This window comes from Mauremys mutica, chromosome 5 (genome assembly GCF_020497125.1).
Source record: "Mauremys mutica isolate MM-2020 ecotype Southern chromosome 5, ASM2049712v1, whole genome shotgun sequence".
Lineage (NCBI taxonomy): Eukaryota > Metazoa > Chordata > Testudines > Geoemydidae > Mauremys > Mauremys mutica.
Genome location: NC_059076.1, coordinates 32,082,525 through 32,098,295, shown reverse-complemented (window position 1 = coordinate 32,098,295; position 15,771 = coordinate 32,082,525). Strand labels below are relative to the sequence as shown.

The 15,771-nt window shown below is 41.3% G+C and overlaps 2 protein-coding genes across 6 annotated transcripts in view; one reads left to right on the top strand and one right to left on the bottom strand.

Moving 5' to 3' along the window:
- ZGRF1 (zinc finger GRF-type containing 1) overlaps window positions 1-8,701 on the bottom strand; it is a 49,152-nt gene extending 40,451 nt beyond the window's left edge. For both annotated transcript variants that reach the window (XM_045018544.1, XM_045018545.1), the window contains exons 1-8: window positions 8,603-8,701; window positions 6,916-7,007; window positions 6,195-6,278; window positions 5,402-5,471; window positions 5,232-5,312; window positions 5,036-5,092; window positions 3,954-4,139; window positions 712-2,881 (exon numbers count right to left, since the gene is read on the bottom strand). In XM_045018544.1, the coding sequence (XP_044874479.1) occupies window positions 712-2,881; window positions 3,954-4,139; window positions 5,036-5,092; window positions 5,232-5,312; window positions 5,402-5,422 (2,515 nt within the window). In that variant the 5' untranslated portion in view covers window positions 5,423-5,471; window positions 6,195-6,278; window positions 6,916-7,007; window positions 8,603-8,701. The remainder of the gene's footprint in view (window positions 1-711; window positions 2,882-3,953; window positions 4,140-5,035; window positions 5,093-5,231; window positions 5,313-5,401; window positions 5,472-6,194; window positions 6,279-6,915; window positions 7,008-8,602) is intronic.
- The window catches only part of LARP7 (La ribonucleoprotein 7, transcriptional regulator), a 36,524-nt gene continuing 29,353 nt past the window's right edge, over window positions 8,601-15,771 (top strand). The window contains exons 1-2 of one of the 4 annotated variants that reach the window (XM_045018549.1): window positions 8,601-8,740; window positions 12,932-13,147. In XM_045018549.1, coding sequence (XP_044874484.1) covers window positions 12,940-13,147 — 208 coding nt within the window. In that variant the 5' untranslated portion in view covers window positions 8,601-8,740; window positions 12,932-12,939. The other 3 variants (XM_045018546.1, XM_045018547.1, XM_045018550.1) reach the window with 3 other exon arrangements.

Sequence of the window (15,771 nt, the reverse complement as noted above, 5' to 3'; positions counted from 1 at the left end):
CTTTTATATTCTAGCTGTTCCAGCATTCTCTGGCTTGGGGTGGGGGAGTGGACCTCCAACTTTCAGGCAATAATGAAGCATAACATTCTGCTTAGTCACTATTACTGTAATCATTTTTCCTACAGACTCTGTTAAATGAATTGTCACCACCAAACTAATTCATTTTATATTCCTTAAAGGGCCCAATCCTATATCCACTGGAGTCAATAGCAAAATCACATTGTCTTCAGTGGTGCAGGACCAGATCCTACATTTATTTTTTTTACAGTTAATTTCAATTGTGAATTTTAATATTAGTAAAAAGTTACAACTTGCAGTTCTGGAACCTGAAGCATTCTATTTAACTACAAAGTAGGTACAGTACAAGGTGATAGTGCAAGCTTCCCCCACAGTATGTTTCAACATGACCTAAAATGATGACTTCTAGGGTTGAAAGGCAGTTCAGTCTCCATGCCCATTCACTCCTTGTCTCCTCTGTTGAGACTAGATAAAAATAAGTTTGTTTGTTTTATTATCTATGCCAAGATACTCATGGAGAGTATAAGATATCAGCTGTAGAACATATAATTCAGTTTTCTAACTGGAAATACCTTTTTTCAATAGAATTAAATCTTTATGGGAAAATAAAGCAGCCAGGTCAAACACTAATATAGAAATCAAATATTTAAAAATTAATGTCATAATCCAATGTCAAATGGAATTTGGCCTAACCTTCCAATTCTTCAGCTGGTTCACTTTTCTCTTTAGTAGTCTCTCGTTGATAAAGCAAACCATTATTGTCCTCCAACATTTGTAAACTCTCTAATGCTGTCTTATGTTCAGTCAAAGATCTTAAAAGAGTAATGCCATTTGCCAACTCAGGAAGCCCTGATGAATTATCAATTTGAGCCAAGTGTTTCAAGCAATCAGTTCCCATTCGTTCACCTTCCCTGACTTCACGGATGGAAGGCATGATGCTTGATCCATTTTCAAACTCAGTTTCACCTATTCCGGCTTCCTTTGAAGTTGAATGCCTTTTTGTTAAAGGGTGAGTGGCAGTTCTGGAAACATCTTTTTCAGGATTTTTGTCCATGACATAAGTCTGTAAAGTTGCAGGAATATATGAAATAATTTCAGTTTTCTCAAACTTGTTGTTCCTAGTATCACATTCATAGTTACTGGCTCCACTGTGCACAAAATTATTACAGCACTTTTTATTCACTATTAAGTCACTAATGGTACACACTGGAGAGAAATCAAGGCCTTTCCTACTGCCAGTGGTTTCAGTATTTAATGTACTTGCATTCATCCCTTCTACAATGTTTTCAGCCCCTGAGTGTCCCAGTTCAATCAAAGGAGTTAAAACATCTTTCTCACTCCTGTCACAACCTTCACAGGTTTCATCACAAAGTTTTAATGGCAGAGACTCTCTGATCTGATTATCGTCTCTCTCTCCCACCATTGTTGAATATTTGACAACTCTTTCCTCATTACTATGTAGCATTACTTCACAGTTCCTATGAAACCTCCTTTCACCATTTTGTGCCATAGCTCCCTTTGTCAAGCATGCTGAACCCTGTGAAAACATGTTACTTTCACATACTACTTTATCTTCTGTGTCACTAAAATCAAAAGCATCCAATAGATTGAAGTTAATCTCCATGAACTGTTCAGCTTGATCACTAACATCTCTACATACAGTTAATTCCTCATTTATAGCTCCAGAACCAGCCCACGTTACGTGCTCAGAAATCCTAGACTCATTAACTACACTTCCTGAATTTATTCTTGGCAGAGGTTCACTTTGTGACTGAGCAGAAGAAACTTTTGAATCTTTAAGACTCTCAGTTACTACATTTTCATTGGATTTGGGGAGATTTGTTTCAAAGGTAATGGACCCATTTGTGCTTCTACAATAAACATCTTCTGAAGATGAGACAAATTGAATGTTACTCTCTTTATTTATGTTTGATTCAGATAATACACAAGTATTGGGCTGGTCTTTGCCAAAACTTTCATTAATAGTTGACAGTTGAGTTGCCCAGTCAGTTCTACTGGATGCAGATGCTTGAGAAACTGTTTTACAATCCCAGCTGTATTGCCTCTCATGATCTGTTAGTTCCATGCGACTGTAATTTAGCTCTTTTTCAACAGGCTGCACAAAGGCTGTCATGAACTGTGAAGCCTTTGGGTTGTAAGGGTCTTGTAAATCCAAACCTAAATTACTTGTTTTGTCATGTCTCCTTACTGTAACTTCTTCATCACAAGATAGTTCAGCCGAATTTGGCAGCATATAAACATCCCAATGATTATTAGTTATAGTTTTCTCTGTAGTATACTGGTGCTGTATATTCTTGGTGCTTTCTCTGTCAGAGTTATCCATATGTCCTGATAGAGTTTCACTCTTTTGTTTAAATAAAATGCCTGTGTTTTCTGATGGCTGACATCCAGAAAAACACTCTGTGATTTCAGAAGGTTTTTGCTCTTTGCACAGTTGTGTTGGCTTGGATTTCAGAAGTGCTATAATCTGTGCTTTGCTCCTGATGTTCTGTGAGACTGCCACACCATTGATTGTCTGACAATTTGATTCCATCTGTCCAGAAATGGAGATGCTTTGGTTTCTATTATGTATCACCTCTTTGGGAATGCCAATATAAGAAGTGGAAACCAGTGAGGAGACAGACATACCGTCTCTATCGCTACTTGTGCAAGCATCATTATTAGAGTGTGATAAATTAGTTTCTGCATCCTTCTTGCAAGTAGTAGAAAATAAAGGAGAGGTGATATGCAACTGAGAAGGAAAGGAAGACTGAGACCACTTGGATGTAGGGGATATTATTATTGCTGCATCATCTTCCATTGGCACCATTTTCTTTTCAACTTGACGTGGCCCTTGGAAGCCCTAAGAGAGAAGTTTTTAATTTTAATCTTATTCATAAATCAGCTTTTGAATTTGGAACATAAACAGTAGAAAGCAACAGGGCACCTATTATGCTGCATGTTATCATCAAACAATTTGACACATTCATTGAACAACCCAAAATTATGGTTCTTTTGTATCGCACCCTTAACAGCAGCAATACTGCTAAACATAACAAATCTATTAAACCAGGGAAAAATAACTCTTGATAATATTAAGAGTTTGCCTTACAGTCCCCCAAAAGCACAAAGAAATGTATCAGTACATTTAATACTAAACTCTGGCATTAATCCACTCTGTTCCCATGCACGGCAACATATACATTATTGTGCAAACCATGCAATGTTTTGAGCCCCTCTGGAAAAAGGTGCTAAGAGAAAAATTGATAGACATTTAAGGATAATGGTATGAACGGAGACTGCTGAAATATACATGCATAAGAATTCACAGAATGATATGTACCAAAACAATAGACATGCTTACATGTGCTGAGCAAGGTAGTTTTGTTCATCTGCAGCATTAATTACATATATTTTCTTTCCAGTACACCTTACCTATTTTATTTGTACTACCCAAATATGTACTAATGCATTCATTGGAAGTGTAATACTCTTCATTAATATTTTAATGTTAATATCCTGTAACTAAACAAAATCTAATATGCTGTAAAGTAAAGCTGGCTAGGAGATGACATATTTAGTGTGAAATTAACAAGTCATAGACCTAAACAATATACTTATATTAATGTAGTTTTCTGCTGAGAATTATACTCAAACATTTTATTATCTCCTTGTCTATACACACCTCATTTGATTTCACTCCAATGGAGCTCCTCACTTACATCCCCAAAACACAGACTTATTCCTTGAATAAGCAGAAAACACTAGGAAAGGCACTAAGTTGGATGCAGTTGCAGGGAATACACAACCAGGAGGAGGGAAACAACTCAGTAATTTGAAATATGTTTTCCCTGACACTCGTGCAAATTAAGAGGTTCCATTAATGTTTTAAATTGTATATGAATGTCAAACATACATAAGAAACAAAAACATACAGTGTGTTTCCTTTTCAAGCCAACAGGTAGATGTGGCAGAGATAGACCAGTGGGCTTCAAACTATTTCTGTTCAATATAGGAGCTTCTGTTTTCTTTGGCAGCTCACTACAACAGTTTTCAGTAACTTTTGCTGCTTCAATTGTGATTAAATATCGATCGCTTTCTAAGTCATCTCCAGGTTTCACCTAGACGAGACAAAGAACAAAAGAGACTGTGTGTAATGGCCAGTGAAAAAATGACCGTTTATCCTAAATGTTGCAAAACATATGCATACTGAAAGATTTTTTGTTTACAATATTGTCAGACATGAAACCATAACACAACATTCACTCTATCCTAGATAACTGGAGCAGACTAGCTATGAAAGCAAACATTAGCCCTTGGTTTCAAATTGTTTGTATAGGTTCTAACATAAAAACTCCAATTTGCTCAGATTATTGAATACTGTATCTTAAAAGAATTAAGCTTTTAAACATCTAGCTCCTTAAATCATAATTATTTATATAGGTCTATCAGTGTTTGGCTGTACAATAACTCAGTAGTACCAAACAAACAAGCAGCTCTCCACCTCAAGAGCTTGCAACATAAAAAGGTACTATACAGATCAAAATCAAACATGTAATGGTGAGAGTACACTGCAGTAGTAATGCTTTCTAGAATAGGTAGGTCTATGAATGGTGGCTTTTTTGTTTGTTTGTTTTTTAAAGAAATGGTGTGAAAGAATTACACACTTTAGTAGGAGGATATTCCAAGCATAGTGAGTTGCACAACCACATGCAGTGAAAACTTACTGTATATTAATATTCTTTATCCACCATTGGTGCATTTGTCAGTTATCCACTGTACTCAAAATCTGCTATGTACTGCTTTACATATAGTGACATACAAACAACCTGTCCAGATGATTGTTTTCTAATGTAAAAATTTAACAGCTGCAAGGATTAGAACATTAGCAATGACAAGCTAGACAAAACTGTAGAGTATGGAATTTTGGATCATGTGAAGATAAAAGATGCTGCCTCAAATTACTTATCCAAACAAGGATAAAAGCTTTTAAATGATAATAATAATAATAAAATACCTGAGATTGAACAAATAGACTCTCCAAACATTGTCCTCTGTCATCAAATAAGGTTACCTGTATTAAAATAGGATAATTTTAAACAACAATTGTGTTTCAAAAAGCAAACAGAGTGACACAAATAGAAGCTGCAAGAGTAGTACTATATACGATACTCTAAAACGGTATCATACTGTATTAAACCTGAATTCTTCACCTTATTTCCTCCAATACCGGTCTTCAAAACTCCATCTTGCCATATTTTTGATTTCTTAGTCTTCTGATGAGTGTACAAGACCTTATTTAAAAAAATGTAAACACAAATTATTTACAGTGGTCATACACGCATATTTGAATTTTATATACAATTTTAAAAATAAGACTTACAGTAAACTCCTGACAAGCCATTGCTTTGGTGAAACAAAGCAATCCCAAGACTTACTGCAGGTATTCAGATCTTCACAATACCCAAAAGAGAGAAGGGCATATTTAGAATTCAACTCAGCTGCAATGCAAGTGTGTCAGACAAAAAAGATACACATCCAGTTCTTTCTCTATAAGGGAGTGGGAAGTAAGACACAGCAAAAACTGGGGGGTCGTGCTAGTGAAGGAATTTTGGCATTCTAAAGATTCATATGGTGAAAATAAGCTAACAAAAATTATTAGCAAAAGTAGCATTTTTAGTACATATGAAGAAGAGGTCTAATTTTCAGAGGTGCTGAGCATCTTTAACTCCTATTCATTTTAATGGAAGCTCTGGCCGATTGATTTTTCAGAGATGTGCTAATATCAAATAATAATTATACACACTTTGAAAATTAGGCTAATAATTTTCAAACAGAAAATAACATATCCACTACTAACAAATTAAAGATTTTTCAAGTCCCTAGTGATTTGGTGGGGCTTCATTTTTGGATACCTAATTTTAAACACCACGAAAGGGCCCAATCTTTGAATGTGCTGAGTACACATATTGCAAAATCAAGCTTCTTTCAGGTGTCTCAAGTTGGGCACCTAAAATCACTAGTCACCTATGAAAAACTTGACCTAAGGCAGTCACTAGTAATCAAAGCTTTATATAAACATTTCCTCATCTTCAAACATTGTGACACACCAATAGAGTAGAAAAGCAACTGTTAAACATCATAACTTGTATTTATGTGTAAAGACTTGCACTTACATTGGGATCTTCAACTAAAACACAACCCCAGGAACACAGCTAACACTGGCAATTGCTCTAACTTCTTGAAATCACTGGCTGGCTCTGTAGATAGCAACATAAGTGTTTAAAAGTAATCAGACATAAGAAAAGGCATATGGCAGGACATAACATGGGAAAGCTGTAGAGATTATAGAAAAAGATCTGATGACTAGACTATTAAAAATAGCTGAAGGGATAATGAGAATATTTAGTATATTTTAACATTTGGAGCAGTAGAGACAAGTTGAAAAAGCTCATAGGATAGTTTTCTAGTTGGTCCCCAAAAGGTATTTTTGAAAAATCATAATATGCTGATTATGTTGTTAGCAGATAAACAGATATTAAATTCACATATATTTTCTTTCTACATAAATGTCTTTACAACTGAATAAAAAACATGTATTAGAAGATAAAAATATATTCATGCTTTTTCTCATGATAATGTCTCCCAAGCTGTACTACCTTTTTCATTAAGAATTCCAGTTTGAAAGTGTCTTGTCTTTCAGCTTCTTAAATTCTACACACTTACCACAAGGTGGCTCAGAACCTTTACTATAAATTTATTCTTCTCAGTCTTGGTACTGTTTAGAGAGGTGTATGAAAAATCATGTTCCTAACTGTGCAATTCACAGATTCTGTGACCTATCACCATTTGTGGAACAATACAGTACCAGAAGAGAAGTCTGCACTTTCCCCTTACTTGAGCTAATGACAGTGCTAGATCAAGCCATTTACACAAGGATGGTTACTTAAGAGCAGAATGGGAATTTTCAGATAGTCTTCATCTCATCCCTAGTAACAAAATGGAACAAGAATAAGAATGGAAATTATAGACTGTCAGTCAACAGGTAGGCATCATGAATCAGCATTTATGTTGAACTCCCCATCAGCATGCGACCCAGAGGAAACTAATGATTAGAGCCTTGTACAGTTACAAAATGTATATCTGCATCAGATCTGAAAACATGATCTGCGGATATAAAACAAACAACTGCAGATTTGCAGGGCTCTACTAGTGATCCAACCACAGGACCAAATTCAGTGATGAATCCTGATCACATGCCCGCCGAGGCACAATGTAGATGTGCTAAGAAGATCAATGGGTACAATATTTTAAGGTAGACTGAATAATAGGGCCACTAATACAGACTTCATGTTGCTTGGTTTATTGCTTCCTGAAAGAATATAACTGCAGCTGTTGAAAGCCTTAATGACCTAAAATAAATCAGCAATTTTGATAATGCTTAATCTTACAAATAAGACCGTACTGCATGTCTTTCATAGAAACTACCTCTAAATGTTTTCAAGTTACAAATTTAACAGCAGCAAAGGAAGAGAGAAATTAAAAGGAAGAAAAATAATCAACTTTTCTTTCTGATCCAGCACTAATTCCTAGAAAGTATTATGGCCCTGTAAGGATTTGTACCAGAACAACCTGTACTCATATATTCATGGCAGAGCATGAAGCATTATTTTGCTCTCACATCACTCCTTTCATATTAAAGGTGATTAACAGTCACTCTCTCAAACCATTTAGAAGGGAATTTTCAAAAGCATTCCATGTTAGCAGAACACTGGTCTTACTGAAGTCAATGGGACTTTTACCACTGACTTCAATGACAGCAGAGTTAAGCCAATACTGAGTGCTTTTAAAAATCCCAACGTTAAAGACTAATGGTTTTTAACCCTTGAAAGTTGGGTTACTAGTGTAACTGAAGTTCTTATCATTTCAAAGTTAGATATTATTTTTCTGTCTGAGAGCAAGACAGTAGGCTCTATAATTTTTTCGTGATTTCTTTGGTCTAGCAGAGTTTAAAAAAAAAAAAAGTGAACCAGGACTGACTATAGCAAATCCTGGCTCTGGAGCAAGCTGATGAAAAGCACTAAGGTGACCTGCCCTGGAAAAAAGTTGGGCTTCTGCTCTTTTCCTTTAGAGGCCCGAGCACTTCACAGACATCTACCCCGGGCAGCCCCCGCGCTGGAGAGCATGCATGGAGGCCTATTTTAAAGTGCTTAAAACAAACAAAACCCATCAGCCCTTCTCCACCAGCTAGCTAGGCTGGAGGACGCTGGTGCCAGAAGGCCTAGACAGGAGGCGAGAGCAGAAATGCTGCCGCGGAGCGGAGACCCCGGGGGAGGGAAGGGGGGGGGGGTACGTCCAGACTGCCTGCGGCTCTGGTCTTCGTTACCAGACGTTTCATGTCACTGACTGACCGCTTCTGTGGAGGCGGACGAGCCCCCTCCCGAGCCCACAGGGCGAGCGGGCGCTGCACTCCTGCTAGTCCCGGCGCAATTAACAACAAGCAGCCCGAGCCGAGCCGGCCTCCCCCGCCCCGGCCTTTCCCAACCTCCCCGGCACGGATCGCGCGCCCAGCCTCTCGGGGCACCGTTAAAGCCGGGGCGGGGGGGCTGAGGGGGCGATCGCTGCGCTGACCCCGATGCGTCCGACAGAGCGCAGGGAGCGGGCAGGAGCCGCCCCTCCCCCTCTCTCCCCGCACCTCTCGCGGGCTCGGCCTGTCTCCCAGGTTTGAAGGTTTCCCGCGCCGCCAGCTGTCGATGACGTTATTTTCCAGCGCGACAGCCTGGAAGGCCCCTCCCCCCCCCCGCCTGGCGGGCGAGCCGGTAGCGGGGAGGTGCTGTGCCCGTGGCACGCGCTGGGAGCGCCCTTGGCAGGCAGCTGACGCGGGGACCCGGCGGACGGGCAGGCGGGGGCCTTTCTCCCCGCGGCGGAGCGTCGCGCGCTGGTACCGATGCTGTGACTGCTGCTGCGCCAGGGAGGGCGGGAGTCCGGGGGAGGAGGCGGGTTTGGGGTCTCTGGCCGCGGGCTTCTACGTCACGGCGCCAGAAGCCCGTCGGAGTTGGCGGCGGCAGGTCAGAGCCCGGCTCTCCGGACGGGGAGGGGAGAAGGGTGTGTGACCCGGGGGCGTTAGTGGCGCGGGGGGCGCTGGGCGCGCTGGGGGGGGCTGGGGGGGCTGCAGCTCATCCCTTCATCGTCTCTCTTGTCCGTCAGGGCTTGAGGGGGTGACTCCGAAGTGCTGTTACTGCCCCCCGTGTAATTCCCGCCCAGCACTCCGGAGTGAGGCCGTTGACACGAGGAGGGGCAGTTCCTTTGCGGTCACTGCAGTGGTGTAACGAGGGGGTTGCCTTCTGCTCTGCTGTGCCTCCGGCCATGTCTACACTGCATTGGAAACCCGACCCACGCTCGTGCTTTGGGTTGAGCGTCCACGCAGTATTGTAAACCTGGGCTCACAGTTGCTGGAGCTGCGCTCACTTGTCCAGTATGTGCTACACAGACCTTCTGACTTGGGTCTGTGGCTTGAGTTGCATCCACACTACAAAATGATGATAGGGCTTGGACCCAAGTCTCTCAGAGAATCAGGCTCTTCACCCCCCCTCTCCCATGGGTCCCAGGAGCTGGGTCCTGAGCGCTTGCTGGTTAGTAGATAGACTTCTGAGTGGGTGATAAGAGGTGCGGGTTCAAACCTGAGTCTGCGCTCAAGTTTCCAGTGCTGTTTAGAACATACTCTATATGACTGCAATCCAAATTCAGCTCTGCGGCCCCCAATTTAGTTTGTTAACCCTACCATACTGCATTTACACTTGCTCAACATTGTAACAAAGCTGCCAGTGCTTTTTTACATGCAGCACCTTGCACATGTGAGAGTAGAATAGAATCTGGCATTGTAAGCATTAAACATGTCTCTCAGTACCACTGTGACTCGTGAACCTCTGACCCATTTCTGTTGGTTAAAAGAAGGCTTTTTTCTCACAAACCACAGTTGCTTGACAGTCGCTTACATCCTGTAATTCTTATAAATGCCTAACTTTCACTGAAGTCAACAAAAACTTGTCTGGGTAAGTATAGCATTGTTTGGCCCATAGCTTTTATTGATAAGTTTTGTTATTGTTTGTCCTTTCTGTGCTTGGACTCTTTGTGCATAATGTGCTGCTCCATTTAAAATATTTTCTATTTAAATTACTTGAGCAGCTGGTGTGCATGCCAGTTGGAAATTGAGGAATAATTAGAAAATACTCTAGGCAATAGATGTTAACGGTGGAAATGCATTGATGCTGGTTTTAATATAGTTATGTAAAGTAGTTCTGACCATTGATATTGTGCTAGAATAGGATATTGCTATAGCTACTTTGAGTAAGAAAATAGAAAAAAATGGAATGTACTTTGGTGAGTGTCCCATTCGTAAGACAATGACCGGGAGTGCAAGCTTTTATGATTTTGGGGTATTTTCTATTACTTCATTATGGTTGAAATCTAAGAGGCTTTTTTGTACAATCCTTTGTTTTTAGAATACAAATCCAATGAATGTCAATTATTTAACTTGATGCTGAGGCCAAGTAACATAAACCTCAGTGGTGAATGACTCAAAGGGAATAATATGACTTTCTTCTTCCACAAATAATAATGTTAGTTTCCCTCAGTTTTACAATACAGTGCCAGGTTGCGACCCAGCTAATTCAAAGCAGTTTCTTGTGTTGGCTACCAGAATCATGACTAGCAGTGAAAAAAGGAGGACATCCTCTGTTGTAGGGGTGTCAATTATTTTTTGTCAAGGTCTACATTTCTTGATCAGGATACAGTCAAGGTCCAGAATCCAGAGAAAAAATAATAAAAATGATTATAATAAGTAAATAAATCTGTGGTCCATTCAAAAGTGTCTGGTGGTTTGGATTTGGACATATTGACTACCCCTGCTCTGTGGGATCACTCCTCCTCCTACCAGAGCTGTGGCTCTCCCCCACCTCCCCACGTGTACATCAGCCAGTGCAGCTGAGCTGGCATGTTGAAGAAAGGTATTTGTCAGGTAATAGAACATTCATCTTCATTTCTCATCCCCCTTCTCTTGAGCATCTTATTGTGACTCTGAGACCTGGGGCAGTGCATCGTCAAGCTAGCCTTGCTCAGGACTTCTGGCAAAGCCACAACTTGGGACCTGATTAATGCTCTCAGCACAATATAGAATTTGCTTAAACTAAAATTTGGTTTTGTGCAGTGTCCTTAATACTTGAAGCTTCCTAAATAGTTTACAGATTCGTTGGATACTGATAGTTAAGTGATGGTGTAGACAAGACAAGCACAGCCGCCATTATATGATGAGCAGTAGCTTTCAGAGACTTGGATATTAGGTGGTTTTTTTGTTGTTTGTTTTTCAGAGAGGGGATGTTGTCTGGAATACATCTATAATGCCTGAATATTTTATTTAGAGAATTGGCTTGCAGTCTTTAACTTCTAACTGGACAGTCATCAGAGGTGTCCTCTATCTGAAAAAAGTACCTCTAATTAATAGTACAATTTTTCTTTTAGCCTCCTACCAAATACTGTATTGCATTGCTGACTTTTGTCTTGCAGTGTGACTTGAACTCGCGTTGAACTTCTGGCTCAGTGGTCAGAGTATGACCTCACTTATCCTTTCAAACTAATTGACAACTTATTGACCTTAATCAACTTGAATGGTCAGCTCACAGCAGGGAGATAAACTGGAATCTTGCTTAGAGGAGCCTGATTTACACAATAATCTGAAAACCATTTCCATTTTTATGCCATCTTGTTATATAGATGAGCTTCCTCTCTGATGTTTCTCCTACAAGCACCACTTCCTGGTATATTGTATTGCAGTACTAGCCATTGGCCAAGCAATGGGAAGACTTAAGTAGCTATCACACGTAAAATACTTCAACTTGTGATAGCTTCATTTTTAGACACCTTCCCACTTTTGCCAAGCTGTGCCTGTTTTTATTTTACACATACAGAATAAAGTGGTCTGAAAGACTGGTCATTCTTAAGGTTGAAGAGTGACACTAGGGTAAAAATAAATTAGAGTTTAAATAACACGTACTTCTATTGATGCACAAGATCAAGTTTGATATTTTCTCTCTAATTATATAAATCCATATAACTTGTTATCTTTGCTCAAGTTACATTCTGTTTTCTACAAGCTTTATTTTATTAGTTGCCAACAGCTCTCAATTTGCCAGTAAGGTCAGTGGGAGCTGAGGATGCTCAGCACCTCATAAGATCAGACTCTAAATAACTGAGAAAAAGGAAAATATTTTTAAATACAGCACATCCAAATTATAACGTAGACTTGCAAAAACCAGTATTTATCAATGAGCCCCAAAATGTGGTGCTCTAAATCTTTGACACAATGTTAAAAATGTAGTGAAAATGCATTTACTGTACTCAGAAGATGTCGATTGAAAAAAATGGTTCTCCACATCCTTTCCTGGTATAACTACTGGCAGAGGTGTGTTTTAGCTTTTTGATAATCTGTCAAGGACCATTTTCTTATGTGCATCCCATTGCCACCACAAGTCTATTTGTGCTGAATACTACCGCCAAATGTTAAAATGCATTTTGGTATTGCACTTCTCTACAAGGAAGCAGACTGTTCTTAAATTTGGGGTTCAGACCAGAAACTAATGCTGCCAGATCCCGAGCTGGTGATAACCAGCATAAGCTTCTGGAAAGACAAGGTGGGTAAGTTAATGTCTCTTATTGAACCAACTTCTGTTGGTGAAAAAGACAAGGTTTTTGTGCTTATGCAGCTCTTCTTCCTGTGACCAACATGACTACAGCAACACTGCAAACATAAAGCTCTTGGAAATTATTGGATGGGAAGTGCTATAGAAGAGCAAAGCAATATTACCTACTATTGGTAGGAAAAACTTCTGTTTTTTACAAAGTTATGTTTAATTTTCAGATGACAGAATGACTGGCATAGAGAATGAAACTGTAAGAGGCAAAGCCATGGAGGAGGAAAGCACCCAACAGAAAAAGGAACGAGAGAAAAAGAAAAGGTCGAGGGTTAAACAGGTGCTGTCAGATATAGCAAAACAAGTGGATTTCTGGTTTGGAGATGTCAACCTTCACAAAGACAAGTTCCTCCGAGAGCAAATAGAGAAGTCTAGAGATGGATGTAAGTTTGCTCTAAAATAATTGAGAAAGTGGTAAACAAATTTCTGTTTTGAATTGTAATTTCATCTGCAGTGGTGACGTTCTTAATTATTGCATATATGAATTATGGAGGCATTCTGCATGTTTAGCTGCTGTGCAGGGGAAAAAGCCCATGCAAGCAATTGGAGCAATGACAGTCTACTCATAAGAGAGATATGGCTACTGGGCTTATGAGGAATCTTATTTATCCTTATTCTTTCCCTTCCCTTACATCCTATTATGATGATGCTGCTTTTGGAGACTCTTCATGGGTGAAAATTCATGGTTCTTTTGATTTTGTTCTTTTTTATTTTGGTTTTGGGTTTTTTTGTTTTAAATCAGTGAAAAAATATGAAAGCATAATCTCGCTATTAATATTTGGTTTATAGTGTAGCTGGTATGGACTCATGAGAGCTCTCACTTTTGTTTTGCTTTTGGTTTTGTTCCAGCGGTTTTTTATTTTGTGTTTTATATATGTTTGGATGAGTGAATGGTTGTTCCTTTGCATGGCAAGGAAGGCTAGTGACAGTTCTGTTCTCTGTCCTTTGATTTTTGTTTGTGTGGTTTTTTGTTTTTTTTATATTGGGTTTCCGGGAAACGGGGCAGGCAAAGCCCGCCCCATGCTAACGGAACCCCCCCCAGCCTAAGGGGAGCTTCCACAGGGCATCAGAAACCCACTAATTGCGGGGGACAACTAATAAAAGAACAGGGACAGGAGTGCGGTCAAAGGGTCATAAGAAGGGAGCCTGACAGGGACACCGAGCAGAGAACCCCGGACAGCGCCCACTGCTCCTCGAAGGCATCAAGGGAGCCAGCGGATGCCACCCAGAGGAACTCCGCCCGGAGACGTGAACGGACTAAGGATCGGAAACAAGCCCCACAGTCGCAGGAGTCTCCATTGGCCAACTGCCTCTCCCTGGTCACGTAGATGGCCATTTTAGCCAGGGCGAGGAGGAGGTTGACCAGGAGGTCCCGTGACTTCGTGGGGCCACGGATAGGGAGTGCATGGAGAAGCAGGCGGGGGGAAAAGTGCAGCCAGAAACGCAAGAGGATATTAGTGAGGAGCCGGTATAGGGGCTGCAGCCTGGCGCACTCTATGTAAACGTGTGCCAGGGTCTCCCTCACACCGCAGAAGGGGCAGGTGTCTGGGACAGGGGTAAACCGCGCCAAGTACACGCCCGTGCTCATGGCCCCATGGAGGAGCCGCCAACTGATGTCCCCGACAGGCCTCGGGACCAGGGTGGAGTACAGGCTGGCCCACCGGGGCTCCTCACCCTCCAGAGGTGGCAAGAGGTCCCGCCACTTGGTGTCGGGGTGGGACACGAGGGTGAAGAAGTGAAGGGTGTGGAGCACGAGCGTGTGGAGATGCTTCCTTGGCACGGTTTGGAAACGGATCGGCTGCAGATCGTGCAGCTGGCTGGCGGAGAAAGGGCGGGGGGACCGGTCGGGTCCACGGGGCAGGGGCCCAATGAAGAGGTCCGGAGGGCTCTGGGTAGGGGGTGGGCGGGGCGTGCCCTCACGCAGGACCCGGTCGAGGTAGGCCCGAGCAGCGGGCGGCAAAGCGGCCTTCACCTCCTGTAGTATGAGCCGGGGAGTACAAGGTCTGGAGAGCCCCATCCGCCGAGCAAGCGTCAGGGGATCCAGCCAGTCTCCCCGGTCGTAGTCCAGGAGGTCTCCGACCCTGGTGGCTTCTGCCAGGACCAACCTCTGGCACACCGCGGGGGACTCCGCCACCTGCACACGGAGCTGGAAGTTGTGTAGCAGGGGCTCCGCAAGGAGATCTGCCCCCTCGGTGGCCGCCACGGACCTGGTCGCGGAGAACAGCTTCCAGGTCCGGAGGAGGTCCTGGTAGAAGACCGGCAGCCCAGAGAGGTGTGGTTTGTTTGACTTTTACCTTACAAAGGAAAAAACTACAGGTGTCACAAATTTTTACTTAGTTTTCTTAAAGAACCACAGAACACCTGTCATTTGAGATGGAAAAGGTTCTTTCAGCTGTATTGTGCTATGTGATGTGATTTTGTGATGTTAGTACAGGCTCAAAGGTCCTTCAATTTTTGGTACGGTATTGTGGACATCCTCCTATGTGGGTTTGTATGGTAAATGAATGTACTAGAGTTACTTTATATCAAATGCTATGCAATCTAAAAATGATGTTAAACCCCTCTTCCAAATGGCTATACATTAACCTTTTTTCTGCATGTTAATCTTAAACTTGGTAAAAATTTTACCAGTACAAATATTGCAACAGTTTCTGTTAAGCTTGTAGCAACATAACTCATTACTACTCAATAGAGGGAGTGAAAGGATCTTTTGTAATGGGAGCATTGGGTTGAATCTGAACACTAAGTGAGTGCTTGGACAAAAGGCACATCTTCAGTGAAAAAGATTTTTGCATCATAAAACCACAATAGAAAGGGGTTTTTCTTTGTTTATTTCCAAAGAGAATAGTTACCAGTGGGAGTTGAAAGAATAGATCAAAATTCCTTTGGGAAGAAGGTTAATGGGGAAGAGAAATAAAATCTAAGATTAGGAAAGCCTAAATTACAGACAGTAAAAATCCACTTCTATGTAAATTCTTGTCAATAATCAACATAGTTACAAACCAGA